Here is a 21,388-nt window from a genome sequence, read left to right on the forward strand (position 1 = left end):
ATGGACTGAGATAGAAGAAATTGCCTTTAATCAGATAAAGAAAGCTCTTTTGGCTGCTCCAGCCTTGGGCCTACCAGACATTACGAAACCCTTTCGCCTCTTTGTAGACGAGTGCAAAGGAGTAGCAAAAGGGGTTTTAACCCAGGCTTTAGGCCCCTGGAGTCACCTGGTAGCGTATTTGTCTAAAAAGCTGGATCTCGTAGCCGCCGGCTGGCCACCGTGCCTAAGAATAATTGCGGCAACCACGCTCTTAGTCAAGGATGCCGACAAACTGACCCTGGGACAGGAGATCTGGATCACGACCCCACATGCCATTGAGGGGGTCCTAAAGCAGCCTCCTGATAGGTGGATGAGCAATGCTTGCATGACCCACTATCAAAGCTTGCTGCTCAACCCCCCTAAAGTATGGTTCCATCCCAGTGCAGCCCTCAACCCTGCTACCCTGCTACCTAACCCTGACCAAATGCCCCACTACATGACTGTGCGGGAATCCTAGAGCAGGTACAAGGACTTCGGAAGGACTTGACCGATCGGCCCCTCCCGGATGCAGAGGCCAGCTGGTTCACAGATGGAAGCAGCTTCGTGCGGGATGGGTGCAGGTACGCGGGTGCAACTGTGGTCACCGACACGAACACCATGTGGGCGGAGGCTCTGCCCCCTGGGACGTCAGCTCAGCGAGCAGAACTCATTGCACTCACCAAGGCACTGTCACTGGGGGCTGGGAAACGTCTTAACATTTACACAGACAGCCGTTATGCATTTGCTACAGTTCATGTTCACAGGGCGATCTACCAGGAGAGAGGGCTATTGACAGCAGAGGGACGGACGATAAAAAATAAGCAGGAAATCCTCGACCTGCTCGCGGCCTATGACTTCCCGCTAAGCTAGCCATTATCCACTGCCAAGGGCACCAGAAGGCAGATGACCCAGTGGCAAGAGGTAACCAAAAGGCTGATCAGGCAGCCAAGGCAGCAGCCTTCACCTCAGTCCCTGCTATGGCCTTACAACTACCAGACCCTGGGGACCCAGTTCTACCAGACCAGACCAGGTACTCTCAGGAAGAGCTGCAGTGGATCAGGAAGCTTCCCCTCGCCCAGGAGGTGAGGGGATAGTGGTACACCTCAGACAAGAAACTTATACTGCCGGACCAGTTCGGGTACATGGTATTAGAACACATGCACCGATCCACTCACCTGGGAACCCGGAAAATGAAGGACTTAATCCAACATGCCGGGATCAAGATTCACCAGCAGAGTACCAAGATAGATCAGGTTGTGTCTGCCTGCAAGACCTGTCAACTTACGAATGTGAGGGTCAGATCAAATGAAAAAGGGACCAGGCTCAGAGGCACCAAACCGGGAGCACAATGGGAGGTCAACTTCACTGAAATCAAACCAGGGAAGTATGGTTATAAATATCTTTTAGTATTTATAGACACCTTCTCTGGCTGGGTAGAGGCATACCCAACCAAGCATGAAACAGCTCAGACGGTGGCCAAGAAGCTGCTGGAAGACATCTTACCCAAGTATGGTTTTCCTGCTATGATAGGGTCCGACAATGGACCAGCCTTTATTTCACAGGTAACGCAGGTAGTAACCAGGGCTATTGGGGCAAATTGGAAATTACATTGTGCTTATAGGCCCCAGAGTTCAGGTCAGGTAGAAAGGATGAACAGAACTCTAAAAGAGACCGTTACCAAATTAACCATGGAGACTGGCGGGGACTGGGTGGCTCTCCTACTGTATGCCCTTTACCGGGTAAAGAACTCCCCATACACCCTGGGCTTTACTCCCTATGAAATCATGTTTGACAGGCCACCCCCTATCTTCCTAACCTTAAAGTTGACTTTTTTGCTGAATTTGAAAATCAAGAACAATCTCTTTCCTTGAGAGGGCTCCAGAGGGCGCACGAAGACATTTGGCCGTGCCTCCGCACCATCTATGAGACTGGCCCAACCTCAACTCCTCATCAGCACAGACCAGGAGATTGGGTCTATGTCAGAAGGCACCGCCAGGAGACCCTCGAGCCATGTTGGAAGGGTCCCTACACTGTGGTGCTGATGACCCCCACTGCTCTCAAGGTAGACGGCGTCGCGACCTGGGTCCATCACACTCACGTCCGGTCAGCAGACCCATCCGTGATCCGCGAAGACTTCGTCACCAAATGGAGCATCAATCGAGATCAACGCAACCCGCTCAAGCTCAAGCTACGGTGTGCTCAACCTGCCTGATGCTGGTAACATTGCTCGTGATCACTCCTGCCACCAGGAGCCCCCACAATACTGTGTAATAGACTTAGATAATGCCTGCATCTTCACGGACATGGCTCCAAAGAGACAGGGACAATTTATAGGATCACATGTTTAGTAGGAGAAGATTTGGCTGCCTGAAGCGGCCATGATGCCAATATTATGTTTCATTGTATTGATATGTTATATTGACCTTTGATTCTCTTGCAGGTTTGAATGTATGTTGGTTATCCTGAAAGGGGACTGTGTGGGGTGAACCCCAAAAGTAAAAGGTGTCTAGCTGCCAAGAGGGCAGGTGTCCAACTGGGCAGGGAAGGGTGCCCATCAGGTTTTGGTCTCTGTTGAGAGACAGTTAACGGTTGGCAGCCTGTATACTGTCTTGCAGGCCTGCGTAACCATGCCCATGTCAGGGGTAGTAAAGCTGGGAAAGACCTGTTTGGGAAAGAAGGTTTAATGCCAACAGTTACTGTTTTATTATAAATCCATGAAAAGGAATTAGCAAGGCAGATCAGTATGTTTTTCTCCTTATGTAATTCCTCCGAAATCTGGCAATGCTAAATAAGTCATGGAAATACATTTCTTTGCATAGATTCAATAATACTGGTTCCTAATAGTGGTTTTATCAATGGAAAACTTTGACTGGAGTATCATGTTTTAAAGAGCCCTGTCTGAGCTCTAAAGACTTAAAGCCAGTAACAATGCCACGAAGAAAGCCTGGTATCCTGCTTGGGAGCCCTGAAGATGGGGGGGCTGGAGCATCAGGCCCGTGCCCTACCATCACTGGCGGTTGGTCAGAGTAGAAGGGGAGCAATAAGGATGCCCCTGCATCCCTGCGGAACCCCCACACACTCTGGACCACAACGAGTAGGAGGGCTACTGAGATGGGCCTTAAAGCCTGAAGCGTGGGCTCAGGTGGAGTTGCTACAGGTGAGGGATTCACCTAACTCAGCAGATACTTCAGGCAGGCCTGATGGCAGCTGGATGGCTTGGCTTCCTGGCCCTACGGGGCACATTAAGATTCAACTATGAGATTCCAGCAAAGGTGGTCGGTTACCATTCTTGTTGTGTTTATGCAAACATTAGGCCAAATTGAATACAGTAGATAAATTAATCTTGAGTTGGATTTTTGATAGCTATGGAGGAATTTTAAGAAGAAAAATCCTATTTCAATAGACGTTGTTAAAGCTAAAATGGTTTCTTTCCCTTCCACTGGACATTTGTTAAGCATATAGGGATAGTTCAGTTGATAGTTCTTGTGCCCAGTACGGGCCTCTAGCAATGGTGGAATAGAAATGCAGTCCGTCTCATGATTGAGCCAGAAGTTCCAAGACAAAGGGGGGAATGAAAGGGTGAGGACTATGCCCTCCATCTTGCCCCAGGGTAAGGGCTATGCCCTCCATCTTACCTTGGCCATGTGCTTGGCAAGGCTTCTTCCCGGAAGCCCAAGCCTCTGCTAACCACACCCAGGACTTCTTTAAACTAACCAATGACAATCAAGGGAAGTCGCCATAGATATGACCACATCCTGTGTAACAAGACTCCGACTTGTGCCTGGCCAATTGGCAGGGCCTACAGTCCTTTCTGCTCCCCTTACTCCAACCCCCCTATAAAACCTCTCTCCACATAGAGTTTGACCTCTCTGCCACTTGGCTTGCTGTTGCGTCAGTGAGTGTGGTGGACAGGGAGCTCGAGCTAGCTTGAATAAAGATTCTTTGCTTTTGCATCAGACTCGGCTGGCTCCCTGGTGGGCTCTTGGGGATCTTGAAATCTGGGCATAACAGATTCCATATATGAGTGAGATTATGTGATACTTATCTTTCTCTGACTGGCTTATTTTCCTCAGCATAATACTCTCCAGGTCCATCCATGCTGTTGCAAATGGTAAGAGGTCTTTCTTTTTTTTTATTGCCATGTAGTATTCCATTGTATAAATGTACTAAAGTGTGTGTGTTTTTTTTATCCACCAATCTGCTGATGGGCACTCAGGCTGTTTACAAGTCCTAGCTATTATAAATTGTGCTGTTATGAATATATAGATGCATATATCCTTTCTGTTTAGTGTTTCAGGTTTCTTAAGATATATTACTAGAAGCAGAATCACTGGGTCAAATGGGAGTTCCATTTTTAATTTTTTGAGGAAATTCTATACTGTTTTCCATAGTGGCTGCCCTAGTCTGCATTTCCACCTGCAATGTACTAGGGTTCCCTTTTCTCCACAGCCTTGCCAACACTTGTCGTTTGTTGATTTGTTGAGAAAGTCTATAGTAAAAGTGAAGTTTCTGTCAATTAAAAAATACTCATGTCTTCTACTGCCATGTTCAACTTGGAACTAGTGTGATAATATCATATATGTGGATTAGTAAAGAAGCTACAAATGAGAAAGGATATAGAAAGGCTAGCAGCCTGAATCTGTTAATCAGTACATTCTTGGTAGCCTATGATTAAGTCACTGCCCTTTCTTAACAATCTGGTCTTGCAAGACCTATTTTTCTAATTACTCCCAATTTACAATGGACCATAAACAAAAGAATGTAACAGCTTAGCTAGAGGCATTACCCAGAACAGGCATTTAGATACAATCTAACTTCCCCTTTCTAACTGACTCAGGAGGGGCTGTGAAACCCACCACAAAAGCCTGGTAGTTAGGAAACACATAGAAAACAAAGAAACCTAGAAATATCTATACTAATAAAAGGGTAATATGCTAATTAGACCGGGAGACCTTCCGGGAGACCTTCCATACATCCTTCCAGACAAAGCCATGGTGGCGGGGCCAAGGCAGAGGTGGTTAGGGGCTATCACGTCAGCAGGGAAGGGCAGTTGGAGGCGATTAGGATGGCAGGGGAGGGTAGTTGGGGGGGGAGCAGGCCGGCAGGGGGTGGCAGGTGGAGCTGAGCAGTCTGGTGGGGGGGGCATTTGGAGGTGATTAGGCTGGCAGGTAGGTTAGCAGTTAGAGGCCAGTGGTCCCGCATTGCAAGAGGGATGTCTGACTGCTGGTTTAGGGTGCAGGATGGGCTAAGGGACACTGCCTCCTGTGCATGAATTTCGTGCACCAGGCCACGTGTGTGTGTGTGTGTATGTGTGTGCGCGCGCACAACCAGGTGCGGCACCCCAACCCTCTGATCGGCCCTGCTGAGTAGGCGACCGGGGACAGCGCCCCAACCTGCTGATCGGCCCTGCCCTGTACGGGACTGGGGGCTGCACCCCAACCCCCTGATCTGCCTTGCCCTGTGCGGGACTGGTGGCAGCACCCCAACCCCCTGAATCCTAGGGATCGGCGTGCCATCTGCCACCCGGGGAGCGGGCCTAAGCCAGCAGATGGTTATCTCCCGAGGGGTAACAAACTGTGAGAGGGCACAAGTAGGGCTGAGGGGCACCCCCAACCCCCCTCACCCAACCCCCAACCAGTGCACAAATTTTTGTGCACCGGGCCTCTAGTGCACAAAAATTTGTGCACTCGGGGGGGGGGGGGTCCCTCAGCCCAGCTTGTGCCCTCTCACAGTCTGGGACCCCTCAGGAGATAACAAGCTGCTGGCTTAGGCCTGCTCCCGGGTGGCAGAGGGCAGGCCCAATCCCTAAGTGCAGCCCCTGGTCGGGCTCAGAGCAGGGCTGATTGGGGAGTTGGGGCGCCGCCCCTGTCATGCACAGAGCAGGGCAGATCGGGAGGGTGTGATGCCACCCCCAGTCACGCTCCCGGTATGGCCGATTGGGGGGTTGGGGCTCCGCTCCCTGTCACACTCAAGGCAGGGTCGATGGGCAGGTTGTGGCGCCACCCCCTGTCACGCACAGAGCAGGGCCAATCAGGGGGTTGGGGTGCTGCCCCCTGTCACGCACAGAGCAGGGCCCATCGGGGGGTTGGGGCTCCGTACCCTGTCACGCACAGAGCAGGGCCGATCATGGGGTTGGGGAGCTCCCCCCTGTCACTCACAGAGTAGGGCTGATAGGGGAGTTGGGGCACCGCCCCCTGTCACATACGGAGCAGGGTGGATCAGGGGGTTGGGGCGCCATACCCAGTCACACTCAGGGCAGGGCCGATGGGGAGGTTATGGCTCTACCCTGTCACACACAGAGCAGGGCCCATGGGGGGCGGTTGGGGCGGCGCCCTCTGTCACCCACAGAACAGGGCCGATCAGGGGTTGGGGTGCCGCTACTGTCACACTCAGGGCAGTGCCGATGGGGAGGTTATGGCTCTACCCTGTCACACACAGAGCAGGGCCTGTGGGGGGGGGTGTTGGGGCGCCGCATCCTGTCACACACAGAGCAGGGCCGATCAGGGGGTTGGGGCACCGCACCCTGTCACACACAGAGCAGGGCCGATCAGGGGGTTGGGGCACTGCAGCCTGTCACACACAGAGCTGCAGGGCAATCAGGGGGTTGGGGAGCTCCCCGCTCTCAGGCACAGAGCAGGGCTGATCAGGGGGTTGGGGCACTTTCCCATGTCACGAACAGAGCAGGGCCAATAGGGAGGTTGTGGCCCCGCCCCCTGTCACACACAGAGCCACAGGGCGACCAGGGGGTTTGGGCGCTGCCCCCTGTCATGCTGATCCTGGTGCTGGGAGGCCTTGTGGCTCCGCTGATCCCGGTGCTAGGAGGCATATTACCCTTTTACTATATAGAATAGAGGCCTGGTGCACAGGTGGGGGCCAGCTGGTTTGCCCTGAAGGGTGTCCTGGATCAGGGTGGGGCTCCCCACTGGGGTGCCTGGCCAGCCAGGATGAGGGGATGATGGCTGTTTACAGCTGGTCACACCCCCTTCAGGGTGGGGGTCCCCACTGGGGTGCCTGGCCAGTCTTGGTGAGGGGCTGAGGGCTGTTTTCAGGCTGGCGGGTGACTGAAACTCCCAACTGCTCCTCTTTTTCTTTTTACTTTTTATTCTGGGACAGCTTTAGCTCTGAGGCTTGGGTCCAGCTCTTAGGCCTCCGCTGCTGAAAGCAGGTTTCTGGCCTTTGTTTACCTTCTGTATTTGAAACAATGTTGTGATCCTGCTGGCTGAAGCCTGGCAGACTAAAGCAGGTTTCTGGGCTTTTGTTTAGCTTCTATATTTGTAACATAGTTGCTTAGAGTTGCAGCTCAGAGGCCGGTAGCAACAGGCGGGGAACGTTGGAGTCCTCTGTCACTGAAGCAAGCAAGCCTCATGTTCGCTTCCAGTTGCCTGGCCACCGGCCGCCATCTTGGCTGACAGTTAATTTGCATATCACCCTAATTAGCCAATGAGAAGGTAGCGGTTGTATGCTAATTACCATGCTTCTCTTTTATTAGATAGGATACACACACACACACACACACACACACACACACACAGTAGAGAGAGACCTGGTCCACGAAATTTGTGCACGGGGTGTGTGTGTGTGTCCCGCAGCCCAGCCTACACCCTCTCCAATCTTGGGGTCCCTTGAGGGATGTCCAATGTGATCAGGCCTAAACGGGCAGCCAGACATCCCTCTCACAATCCAGGACTGCTGGCTCCCAACCACTCGCTTGCTTGCCTGCCTGATTGCCCCTAACCGCTTCTGCCTGCCAGCCTCATCACCCCCTAACTCCTCTCCTGCCAGCCTGATTGACACCTAACTGCGCCCCTGCCAGCCCGATTGCCCCCAACTGCCCTCCCCTGCAGGCCTGGTCCTCCCCAACTGCCCCCCTACAGGCCTGGTCCCTCCCCCAACTGCCCCCGTGCAGGCCTGGTCCCCCCCCAACTGCCCTCCCCTGCCGGCCTGGTCACCCATAACTACCCTCCCCTGCTGGCCATCCTGTGGTGGCCATCTTGTGACCACATGGGGGCGGCCATCTTGTGTGTTGGAGTGATGGTCAATTTGCATATTACTCTTTATTAGCTAGGATATGGCAATCTCATTGCATCACTTCTTCAGGCTTTGGATTTTTGTATCCCCTGAGCCAGCAGTGCTGCTTGATTAAAGGTCTCTCCTGAAACCTCTGAGTGCTTGAGTGTTGCCTTTTTGTGCCAATTCCATAACACAAACACAAGACCATTAGTATAGTCCCTTTTACCTGGAGGTCCAGGAAGGCCAGGTGGACCCTGTATTCCAGGAAATCCTTGCTCTCCTTTTTCTCCAGGCAAGCCAGGTAATCCCATGTTTCCTTTTTCTCCTACAGTTACACCCGTCCCAGGCCTAGGAATTACCTTTATTATAAAAGAAAGAAAAAGAACTCAAAAAAAGCAGAATCTCATTCTCCAGAAGATAACCTAGCAACTATGTATGATTATAATGTCATCATTTTCACAAAGTGCTGAGATGCAAAATCATTGACCATTACAAAGATTGAGTCACATTCTATATCACTCCTTCAACTGATTAGAAATTGTCCAAAACCAGTTATAATATTACCACTCTCCTGAGCTCCAGAATATAGAGCTATCATTATTTTAGTGTATCTTGCCTTATAATTCACATTCAGTTCATTGCAATCACTTAACCTAAGCCTGATCAGTCTTTACTGTAAATGTCTCTCTAGTGTTCCCTCTTCTTTTCTTTGCCATAGTTACTATCCTTACCTCACACTTGGACTAACAGAAGCACTTTTGAACTTTTCCTCTTGAATCCAAATCTATTGCTAGGATATGCTTCCTCAAAACCTAATTTTTCTGTGGTTAAAGACTCAAAAATTTTTCACCACTTCTTACTATATCTGATGCTACTTTTAACCCTGTACTTTGTCAAGTCACTTTTCCAATACCTTTCTTCCCTTTTTTATCTCCTGCTATTACTACTGATGAATTTTTAGTAGAGTGAGGTCTATCTGATTATAACCACTTCATGCAACTTACACATCCTTGTCTTTGTTTTGAATATGCCATTTTATTTTTAATTTTTTAACTAGAGGCCTGATGCACGAAGATTTGTGCAAAAATAGGCCTTCCTTCCCCTGGCTGCCAGTACCACCTTTGCTCCAGCCCAGAGTCATCTTCTGCCTTCACACACTGCCCAGAGGCCTGGAGCCAGGCACAGCAGAATGCATGCATCATCGCCATAGTGATGCAAGTGTCCTGGTCTGGCCGCCACCATCTTTGTCGTGTCAATTTGCATATTCCCTCCTTATTGGCTGTGGGTGCCACCATCTTTGTCATGAAGTGATGGTTAATTTGCATATTCCATCTTTATTAGATAGGATATGCCATTTAAAATATCAATAATGCCTTCTTCCAACCTTTCCCTTTATCAACCCATTTTTTTCTTTCTCTTAAAAAAAAAGGTAAAGAAAACTCATCTCTTCCAGGAAGACTTTATTGATTAAAATCAATGAACTGATTATTATTTTTCTCTCTGTCTTCTTAGAACCTCAGCATCTAAAGAATTTCACATGATCTCACTCATTTATGGGATATAATGAACAACATAAACTGATGAACAGAAACATATTCAGAGACAGAGAAGCATCGATCAGACCGTCAAACCTCAGAGGGAAGGTAGGGGAGGGTGAGGGTAAGGGGGAGAGATCAACCAAAGGACTTATATGCAAGCATATAGGCCTAACCAATGGACACAGACAACAGGGGGGTGAGGGCATGAGTGGGGGGTATAGGGGATAATGTGGGGATAAAGACACATATGTAATAACTTAATCAATAAACAATTAGAAAAAAAGAATTTCATACTAAAAAATCTAAATACAAAGAAATTAAGCTCATAAAGCTAGAAAGGTTAGTAAGCTTTAGATTTAAGAAAGTATCCGTCCAATGTACAAATCAACACCTACTGGCAAAGTGTGATATTTCACTGGATATAAGAAACATTCAGACAAAAGAACACTGAAAGTTGTGGGACCTAGAATTGGGATAGCAATTCAAAGGGGAAAGTGAGATGCTGGAAAGAACTGATTCTCAAAATTTTCATGTCTTCTGATATTCATCAAAATTTTAATCATCTTATTTGATAAAGAAATGATTTATTAGAGTACTAAAACTGATTTTAAAATTAAAGTGAATAAAATTATATAATATTTTTAAAAGTATATCCTTGTTAGATTTAATAAGGTACTAAGTATCAATATCTGAAGCTCACTATGGGAAAAATAATATAATTTTATCTGAGTACATAGGTTTCATGGCACTTGCACATAGCAGATTTAATACTATTTAAAATCAAGAGTCTTACCAAATTTTAGCCAAATAAAAACCAATCTGTCAAATTGCAACATGATATTTTATTCTTAATAAAATGAAAATATATTTTATTTAAATTTCACGGTGGATGCAAACATGACAAAAAGTCTCTAAATCCCCCAATTATTATTTCATGAAGCAGTTTGCTACATTTGTTATTAAATGTCCCTAGAAGCACACACTCAGGGGGAAAAAGAGGTGTGACTGAGACAATTAAAAATTGAGAAAACCTCCTTAGACCAAATTCTTCTTTACCTTGAGCTCTTCAGGGGAAAGGACCAATTCCTACTTCCCCAACAGTTTCTTTTATTGAAACTTTGTAAGCAACACTTGCACCACCTGCTGGTTACTTGAGAAATGATTTGGTAAGCATGATGCATAACAACCCAAACTCATAATTTTGGAGCTTTACTGTGGAGATGCAATATACAGACAGAACAATACAAAGACTTTGATGAGGTCAACATCACTAACATTTTTAGATGTAAAAATTTTTAAGACAGTAGAAGTTGATAATGACTAGGAATTTTGTGTTCCACTAGAAATAGGGTACATAGTATATAATTAAGGCACAAAAATGAAAATTCATTAATACATTTGATAAATGAAGACTAAAAAAACTTACAATTCCAGGAGGGCCAGGTGGGCCAATGTCACCTTTTTGGCCCTGTTCAATACAATTTTAAAATAGGTTAGTGAAAATCACATTGAAATGTCCATTTCTTCAAAAGCATAACAGATAACATTCATAAAGTCCCAGAAATCCAAAATAAAATATATCAAAAACTATATCATGAGATACATAAAACAGTATTGAGATAAGCCTGAGAAGATCTGTGATGCTATTTCAGATTTATAAGCTATACAATCTTGACCAAATACAGTGGGGCCTTGACTTAGGAGTGTCCCAACTAATGAGTTTTCAAGATGTGAGCCATCTCTTGGCTGATTTTTTGCTTCGAGTTGCGAACTAAAATTCAGGTTATGAGCCAGCTTCAGATACCACACCGCTAGTTGGCGCAGCGAACTTCACAGTGAACGCCACAACATCAGCCCAGCATCACGTGTCTCACTCGTTCACTTTTTTATTTGACATACGAGTGATTTGAGTTATGAGCTCCATCACGGAATGAATTAAACTCGTAAGTCAAGGCCCCACTGTAAATTAATTTCTCTGTCTTATCTATAGGGCAGGATTCTAAGATATTTCTAGCTCTAACATCCTTTAATTTTAAAATTCCTGTTTTCTAAGAAACTGTAAATATTTTATAAAGAAGATACTGAATAAAAAAGTTGGTACCAATATAATTAGTTTAAGCCATTACGTATTTATATATTTAGCAATGTTCCTTTTCATAAACCTTGTCAAAGGCAAAAATTTAGTGTAATTTCCATTATTGACAGATATATTCTAGCTAATGGACTTAAGTATAATCAGGAATAGCTAATAAATCATAATTACTTTGTGACTTTGCTCTTAGAAGTTAATGAAAAACAAATTCAAACAAAACTATTACCCTTAACAACTAGCTAAGACAGCATGAAGAACACAGTATTCAATTGTTACTCTACTGGCCAATACTCAAGAATAGATTTCTCTCCCACAACTCTACTCTTGTTCTAGACTTGTTAATAGAAACCTATCTATAAGCTTTTTTTACTTTAAAAAAGTCGTTCTGTCCTAGCCCTGGCTGGTGTTCCTCAGTTGGTTGGAGCATCGGCTATACACCAAAAGGTAGTAGGTTCGATTATCAGCTAAGGCACATACACAGGCTACAGGTCTGGTCGCTTATGGGAGACAATCAATCTACGTTTCTCTCTCAAATCAATGGAAAAAGTTACTCTGTCCTATAACTTTTTACTTAATACTTGAAAAACAACCGTATTCTCTGAATATATGCAATTTCCTTTATTCTACTTGTGCCTCTTATTCCAAGATAAAACTCAGATCTAATTTTGAGATAAACCACCATTTAAATAGTGGCCTCAGAATACTTAAGTTTGTAACACCTTGCCTGCAAAACAAAGCTTTTCAGTTTGAGCTTTTATACAAAGCAACTAGAGACCAAAGAGATTGGAAAACTGGATATTTTGTGATCTGATATATATATATATATATATATATATATATATATATATATATATATATATATATATATATGGGAATTGTGTGCTTCATACATTCTTTCAATGTCACTTTTAAAATAGGCAACTAAATAAATGTCTACAGTCAGGCTACATAGTCAATTGAAAGAAAAAAAGCAACAAAGAATTAGTCACAGACTCCTAGACAATAATTGCATACAGAATGGAAATGTTTCATGAAGACATTCTAAAGTCACAACTATAAGCCTTTTTAGTAGGAGGACCTCACTAAAATAGTGGTGAATCTTCTTTCCGGAGAACAAAAGTTTTGCAGATACATATTTAAAGTAAAGGCATCAACTTTTCACAATGGAAATGCTGAAATTAAACAATTCCTCATGGACTGTGATTTAGAACAATAGACGAAAATTCAGAGGAAGTGGTATTTGAAAAAAGAGGGCAACACCAAAAGATGGATAAAGAATGTATGTCTTGAATACAAAAGCTAGTTATTTAGAACTTTTCAATTATAACTCAGTCTTGGGAGAGAAATGAATTATTATTATAACTAGGATAAAATCAGTCACTTCGAAGTATTAAAAGCCTTACCTTTTCTCCAATCCTTCCAGGTTCACCAGGGTAACCAGGATCACCAGGCAAACCCTTTAAAACACAGAGGACAGTGTGGCATCAGCAAAAATGAAGGACATTTCCAAATCCTCTCCTCCATAAAAAAAGTAGCTGGAGTCAAACCTTTTAGAACTCTAGAAATTAACCAAAGACTTGCAGCCATCCAGGAAGCATTTATTGAAAACAAGTGACCTTTTAATTTGCTCTATCTATTCCCATCACCCCTCCTTAGCTTCTCAGTAGCTTCGAAAACCAATAATACTTAAGGTTAAAAACAGTAGCCTGGCAACAACTGGAAGAGAAAAAAAAAAAAACTTGGTTGGAGCTTCTTCAAAGACCCTTTCCCACAGAAGTGTCATTATTTCACTTGTATAGTGGTTACCCAAAAGACTCCACTTGGCAAGACTACCTTTGTTTGACCTAATTTGAGTTCTCCCAATACCGAGAACAGCCTTTTCCCTGGGTATAGCTATAGAAAACAATCAGGCAAATTGTTGAATATAATGGCTGCTAATCATTAAACAAAGAAAAAATGTTCAAAAAACAACAATAAAACAAAACAAAACAAACAGGAACTGAGGCCCTGAATTTTCCTCCTCTTATACCATTTTATATGTTTAAGCCATTTGTGAATCTGTAGTTTATAAGTTGTGGACTGCCTGTTCAGCAGAATTACATATAAGTAAATTTATGTGATTTTATTGTTTCCAGCTTCCAGTCTTGTTAAGAATAATCCTTTTCCTTTGAAATTCTCTCCAAATGTCATCAAATTTCCTATCTGTCCTCGAAAACTTCTTTTAATATCTACTGTGGATACTCTTAATACTAAGGTTGCTTGAAATAATGTTCCTGGACTGACATGTTTTAAATGTTTCTCCATGTCTTAGTAATATGAATTATCTGTCAAAACTTTTACTTAAAAAACTTATGTTCATACAAAAAATTTGTATGTGAATGATTTTAGCAATTTTATTCATAATGACCAAAACCAGAAACAATCAAAATACCCTTCAATGGGCAATTGAATAAGTCTGTCTTGCTACACCCATACAAACAAATACTATTCATCAATAAAAGTGATTGAACTACTGATACACAGTACAATGCATTATGCTATGTAAATGAATACTAATTCAAAAGGCTATCTACATAGAAGTGAAATCATGTTGTATTTGTCTTTTTCTGTCTGACTCATTTCATTTAGCATAATACCCTGTAGTTCAGTGATGGCGAGCCTATGACACGCATGTCAGAGGTGACATGCAAACTCATTTTTTTGGTTGATTTTTCTTTGTTAAATGGCATTTAAATATATAAAATAAATATCAAAAATATAAATCGTTGTTTTACTATGTTTGCAAATATCAAAACATTTCTATATGTGACACGGCACCAGAGTTAAGTTAGGGTTTTTCAAAATGCTGACACGCCGAGCTCAAAAGGTTCGCCATCACTGCTCTAGATCCATATGTGGAGACTCAAAAGCAAAACAAATGAATAAACAAAGAGAAAGACTCATAGATACAGAGAACAGAGTGATAACTATGTATGGTGCTGGTGGGTACTTAAAGTATTGGGGAGACCACTTTGTAAACTATATGATTGTCTAACTGCAATGCTGTACACTTGAAATTAATACAAAATAATATTGAATGTAAACTGTGAAATTGAAAAATAAACTTGAAAGTCTATATACAATATGATTTCATTTGTATGATACTATGGAATAGGTAATATTGTAGGGATAAATAACAGATCAATTTAAAAAAACATATTTTATTGATTTTTTACAGAGAAGAAGGGAGAGGGATAGAGAGTTAGAAACAGCAATCAGCTGCCTCCTGCACACTCCCGCAACCAAGGTATATGCCCTTGACCAGAATCGAACCTGGGACCCTTCAGTCCGCAGGCCAATGCTCTATCCACTGAGCCAAACCAGTTAGAGCAAGAACAGATCAATTTTTGCCGGAGACTTAAGTTGGGATGGAGGGGATGGGATGACTATGAAAAAAAGGAGTGTGATGAAACTTTTGAGGATGATGGAATTGTTTTTGATTATGGAGTTGGTAACAGATATATGCATTTGTCAATACGCACATAGCTGTATGTTAATAATGATTCATTTTACAGTACGAACATTATATCTCAATAAACCTGGCTTAAAAATCTGGCTTAAACATACATATGTGTGTGTGTGTGTGTGTGTGTGTGTGTGTGTGTGTATTCACATACATACAATGGAATCTACTCAATAAGGAAAGATGAAATACTGCCATTTGTGACAACATGGATTGATCTTGAGAATATTACGCTAAGCGAAATAAGTCAAACAGAAAAAGTCAAGATCCATATGATTTCATTCATAAGTGGAATATAAAACAAAAAGAAATAATGAACAATGAAGACAAACAAAAAACAACTCATAGACACAGACAATAGTATGATGGTTAACAGAGGGAAGGAGGCTTGGGGGAGGTAGTAAAGGGTAAAGGGGGTCAAATATATGGTGATGAAGAGAAATTTGACTTTGAGTGATAAATGCACAATGCAATATATAAATGATGTATTATAGAATTGTACACTTAAAACCTATATAACTTTATTAATCAAGGTTACTGCAATCAATTTAATTAAAAAATAAAATACAGACTCAGATTTTGGTTTCAAAAAAATCTGACACAAAAACAGGAATTTCAAATTCATGTTCAAAAGAAAAAGAGTAATTTCCACTCATTTAAACTATTCCAAATATAAGCCTCTCTGCTATCCTGCTTCCTGACCTTGCCTTTTTTTTTTCCCCCCCTGGGGTAATGGACTTTACTCACTGGAATTCCTGGCTGGCCATTCTCTCCATCTTTGCCCGGTTTACCCTAGGATTCAAAGAAATGCAAGAATATAAACTTGCTGTTTAAGAAGTATGAGATTAAAGAACATAACAACTTTATTCCTGACTTGGACTATATTAAGTAGATGTTTTGGACTTCAATATTATAATAAATAAATAGACTTCAATATTATAACATTTAAATAATCCATTCATCTACTGATGGGCACTTAGGCTGTTTCCAGATCTTAGCTATGGTGAATTGTGCTGCTATGAACATAGGGGTGCATATATCCTTTCTGATTGGTGTTTCTGGTTTCTTGGGATATTAAATAAAATAATATTTTATGTATTCATTTGTGACATTTTGAAGCAATAAAAATAGGATTTAAAGGGAAAGAATGAAATTATACTCAAATATTTAAAAAAAAATTTGCAGAGTATTAGTAATTATAACACTTACTCTTTTGCCAGGTTCTCCTTGTTCACCCTTCTCACCTTTTACACCACCTGGAGGGCCCTGGACACACAAAAATAGTTTTACATTGGCTCATGGAATGCTATATATTAATACCAATTTACATTAAATGATGCTAAAAAAAATTAGGTTACTTACTGGAGGACCACGCATCCCTGGAGGTCCGGGAGGCCCTCGTTCACCAGGAAGTCCCTATGTAGTAGTAGAGAAAAGGAAAGCACTATTGATACTGTTAATACTACAACTAGCTTGAAATGCTTTTATGAAGCTGAACTATAGACTCATGTAATATAACCAAAGATAACAGGATGTTTTTAATTCAAAGTCGAAATCTGCTAGGCAAATGGACCATCTTTTTTCACTTCATTTAATTTTTAGTGTATGGTCAAGTCAAATTTTGAGATAAATAACAAGATAATACTTAAAATGAGAGTATTAATGATTTTTAAAAATTTATCTTTTTTTGTTGAAAGTATTAGAGATACCCCCCTGTAAATATACTAGAAAATGTAATCTTACATTTTAAGTGGATGGATTATAAAGTATATAGTATATTATACATCAGTAAAGTTCTTTAAACATTTAATTATCTCAAATCCTTGTTATTTTTAAAATAATGTAATCATTTAGAGCTTATAATGCATTTTAATGGAATGCCACTTTTATAGCAGATGCTAATTGATTTTCTCTCCACACACTCACCTGATCTCCTTTCTGAAATTCTACATCAATTGGTCTTTTCTGTTCACTGATCTGCCCTGGTGGCCCAGGAGGGCCCTGAAGACCTTGCTCACCCTATTTGCAAGATAAAATAAGAATGTGATATTTCATAATTTACACAGAAAATAATATAACATGTAAGCAAAGTGACAAGAGGCAAAATGACAAGTTCAAATGACTATGAAAGGAACAAACTTGGGGATGAATAATCCCCTTTTATCTTTACTCACCTTTTCTCCCTTGGGTCCTTGAAAATTTAAGCCCATATTACCCTGAAGAGATAGGATTCAGCTTAAAATCTCATTGACAATAACAAAAAAATCCACACCAAATAAAAGATGTAAAGAAAAAGAAAATACCTTTAGTCCTGGAAGTCCCGGTGGACCAGGAGGGCCCTAAGAATTGAAGACACAGAAAAGGAAACAAGTGTTATATTAATGTTTATTTAAAAATTATTTTGTTGCATAAAAAATGAGGACTGAGGACGCCCTTCAAAATAATATTTTATATTTTTCCTCATTGCTTTCTAGTCAGACACACATTTTAAATAATTTAAACAAAGTAGATCAATGTGGAGAATTCTCATGTCAGGATACGAGTGGGCAGGGGAAGACATTCAAGGATGGATACAGACACCAGTGCCAAAATAAGTAAAAAAGTTAATGTCAACAAACATCAAATTTCTCATGTCAGAATTATAGGTTAATTTAGGTAACATAAGGCAATTAACTCTCTAATTCTAAAAAGATGTGTTTACAGGACTTGTCCATAATTAAAGATTGAGTGGAATTATAGATACGGTCATTTGTGTCATAATTTTTGTTTCATTTGCTTTTGATTTTTTGTTTCCCTGAGTGTATGCTTAGTTGTTGAGTATATATCTGAGACCATTAAAACTTTTTTTTTGATATAATATTACCTACTGTGCTGGTTCCTGTTTTATCAGGTATAATTTTTGTTCTATATCACAGTTCTTAATTTGTTTAGAATATTGTGAAAGATGGTATAGTTTTATTGACAAAAGCAATCATTTTTTCATTTTCTTTTTTTGTTTAAAATATTACATATGCCTCCTTTTCCCCCAATTGACACCCGCAGGCCACTCCCACCCCCGAGGGCAAGCCCTCACTGCTACAGTGTCTGTGTCCATTAGTTATGCTAATATGCATGCATACAAGTCCTTTGGTTGCTTTCTAACCTCCCTCCCACAATCCTTTGTCTCTGGATCTATTTTGTTCATCAGTTTATGTTGATCATTATATCCTACATATGAGCGAGATCATGTGATATTTATCTTTCTCCAACTGGCTTATTTTGCTTAGCATAATGCTCTCCAGTTCCATCTATGCTGTTGGAAATGGTAAAAGTTCCTTCTTTTTTATAGCAGCATAGTATTCCATTGTGTAGGTATCACAGGTTTTTAATCCGCTCCTCTGCTGATAGGCACTTAGGCTGTTTCCAAATCTTAGCTATTGTAAATTGTGCTGCTATGAACATAGGGGTGCATATATCCTTTCTGATTGGTATTTCTGGTTTCTTGGGATATAGTCCTACAAGTGGGATTTCTGGGTCAAATGGCAGTTCCATTTTTAATTTTTTTAGGAAACTCCATACCGGTTTCCACAGTGGTTGCACTACTCTGTATTCCCACCAGCAGTGCACGAGGGTTCCTTTTTCTCCACATCCTCGTCAGCACTTGTCATTTGTTGAATTGTTGATGATCGCCAGTCTGACAGGTGTGAGATTCCACCTCGTTGTTTTGATTTGCTCTCTCAGATGATTAGTGATTTTGAGCATGTTTTCATATGCCTCTCTGCCTTCTGTATGTCCTCTTTTGAAAAGTGTCTAGGTCCTTTGCCCATTTTTGATCGGATTATTTCTCTTCCTTTTGTTAAGTTGTATGAGTTCCCTGTAAATTTTGGAGATTAACGCTTATCAGAGATAATATTGGTAAATATGTTCTCCCATGCAGTGGGCTTTCTTGTTGTTTTGTTGATGGTTTATTTTGCTGTGCAGAAGCTTTTTATTTTGATGTAGTCCCATCTGTTTATTTTCTCCTTAGTTTCCATTGCCCCAGGTGCTGCATCCGTAAAGATATTGCTACAACATATGTCTGATATTTCGCTGCCTATGGAGTCTAAGATTTTTATGGTTTCTCTTCTTACATTTAAGTCCTTTAACCATTTTGAGTTTGTTTTTGTGTATGGTGTAAGTTGGTGATCTAGTTTCATTTTTTACATGTATGTGACCAAATTTCCCAGCACCATTTATTGAAGAGACTGTCATGACTCCATTTTATGCTCTTGCCTCTGTAAAATATTAATTGAGCATAATGGCTTGGGTCTATTTCTAGGTTTCAAAAGCAATCTTTAAACTATGTGCATACAAAAGCAATATAAAATTTTGACTATGTATTTTCTATTAAAACTAGAGGCCCAGTGAGCAAAATTCATGCACAAGTAAGGTCCCTAGACCTGGCCGGCAATCAGGGCCAATCAGGGCCTTCTGGCTGCCAGCCAGGGCCTTCCTTCCATGACTTCTGGCTGCCAGCCAGGGCCTTCCTTCCCTGGTTGCTGGCTGCTGGCTGGGGCCTTTCTTCCCCAGCTGCTGGCTGCTGGCCAGGGCCTTCCTTCATTCCATGCTGTCTCCTGGTGGTCAGTTCATGTTATAGGGAGTGATCAAACTCCTGGTCTCCCGGTCAGACTCCCAAGGGGACACTTGGCATATTAGGCTTTTATATATGTATATCTATATCTATATCTATATCTATCTATATCTATATCTATATATATATATTTACATTAGCAACTGTCTTGAGAATTCAGGGAGCTAGAGTGGAATTTAAGTTTTCAACAGTTTTGTTAAACCTAGAACCATGAAAAAGTATTCCAAAGAAATTCTGAAACTTCATATCTTGGGAAAATGATGGTACATTAATAAAAATTGAGGGTGGATGATTTAAATATAATATATTTGATTTTTGAATAATAAAAAAGGTGCAGAGTAAGAGAAAATAAAAATAAATAAATCAATAAATAACATCCTATCTAATAAAGAGGGAATATGCTAATTGACCCTCACACTATCGCAAAGATGGCGGCACCCACAGCCAACAAGTAGGGAATATGCTAATTGACTGCTACACACTCAAAGATGGTGGTGCCCACAGCCAATAAGGAGGGAATATGCTAATTGACTGCCACACCCTCAAAGATGGTGGCGCCCACAGCCACAAGATGGCAGCGCCCAGTCCCCTCAGCCCTGTTGTTGTGGCAGGAGCATGGCAAGGTCGGGCCTGCCCCCAGGCAGGCCCGACCTTTCCACGTGTCTGCCTCTGGAATACCCCAGTCCCCTCAGCCCCCCAGCCACCCAGGGCGAGCCCAAGGCGCAGGCAAGCCTTGGATAGTGGCAGCCCAGCCAATGTCTGAGGGGCAGGCAAGCCTCAGATGTTGGCTGCCCAACTGCCCAGGGCCAGCCCGAGGCACAAGCAAGCCTCAAATGGTGGCTGCCCAGGTGCCCAGGGCCACCCAAGGCTCAGGTGACAGGGCCGGCCGAGGCTTACACAGCTGGCAGTGGCAGCAGCAGAGGTGTGATGGGGAGTCACCTTCCCCTGATTGCCCAGTCGCCTCCTTCCCCTGAGGGCGCCTCAACTGAGAGGGGGCAGGCTGGGCTGAGGGACCCCCATACAGTGCATGAATTTTCATGCATCAGGTCTCTAGTCTATATATAAAAGCCTAAGTGACCAAACAACTGATCGATGGGTCGCTATGATGCACACTGACCACCAGGGGCAGATACTCAATGCAGGAACTGCCCCCTGGTGGTCAGTGCACTCCCACAGTGGGAGCAATGCTCAGTCAGAAGCTGGGCTCATGACTGGCGAATGCCACTTCAGTGGCACAAGCCTCTCCCGCCACTGCAGTAGCACTACCAAGCAGCAGTGGCAGCAGGCGCAGTGTGGCCAGGATGAGTGGGAGCAGCATGATGCCCAGCCCTTGCTTGGGTTCCTCCCTGGCCGCCTTCCACTTCCTACATCTCTCGGGGGATGTTGGATTGCCACTTTCGGTCAGGTCCCTACAGACCTGGCCAATATCCCCCAAAGTTTCCTGGATTTCAAGAGGGCACAGGCCAGGCTGAGGGCCCCACAAGTGCACAAATCCATGCACTGGGCCTCTAGTGTTAAATATTTTAGTACAGTTTTATTTTTATGTGATCTGATTTTGTATATTTGAGAATGTTACAAGGTTTTAAAAGTTAAATAGACATTTGTTTGCCCAAGTGTGT

At 42.7% G+C, this 21,388-nt stretch overlaps 1 protein-coding gene across 5 annotated transcripts in view; it reads right to left on the reverse strand.

Moving 5' to 3' along the window:
- The window catches only part of COL4A5 (collagen type IV alpha 5 chain), a 328,420-nt gene that overhangs the window by 114,963 nt on the left and 192,069 nt on the right, over positions 1-21,388 (reverse strand). For all 5 annotated transcript variants that reach the window (XM_036305697.1, XM_036305696.1, XM_036305695.1 and 2 more), the window contains exons 11-19: positions 17,464-17,499; positions 17,335-17,376; positions 17,087-17,179; positions 16,523-16,576; positions 16,370-16,426; positions 15,908-15,952; positions 13,062-13,115; positions 10,993-11,034; positions 8,255-8,387 (exon numbers count right to left, since the gene is read on the reverse strand). In XM_036305697.1, the coding sequence (XP_036161590.1) occupies positions 8,255-8,387; positions 10,993-11,034; positions 13,062-13,115; positions 15,908-15,952; positions 16,370-16,426; positions 16,523-16,576; positions 17,087-17,179; positions 17,335-17,376; positions 17,464-17,499 (556 nt within the window). The remainder of the gene's footprint in view (positions 1-8,254; positions 8,388-10,992; positions 11,035-13,061; positions 13,116-15,907; positions 15,953-16,369; positions 16,427-16,522; positions 16,577-17,086; positions 17,180-17,334; positions 17,377-17,463; positions 17,500-21,388) is intronic.

Source organism: Myotis myotis, unplaced genomic scaffold (genome assembly GCF_014108235.1).
Source record: "Myotis myotis isolate mMyoMyo1 unplaced genomic scaffold, mMyoMyo1.p scaffold_m19_p_4, whole genome shotgun sequence".
NCBI classification, from domain to species: domain Eukaryota; kingdom Metazoa; phylum Chordata; class Mammalia; order Chiroptera; family Vespertilionidae; genus Myotis; species Myotis myotis.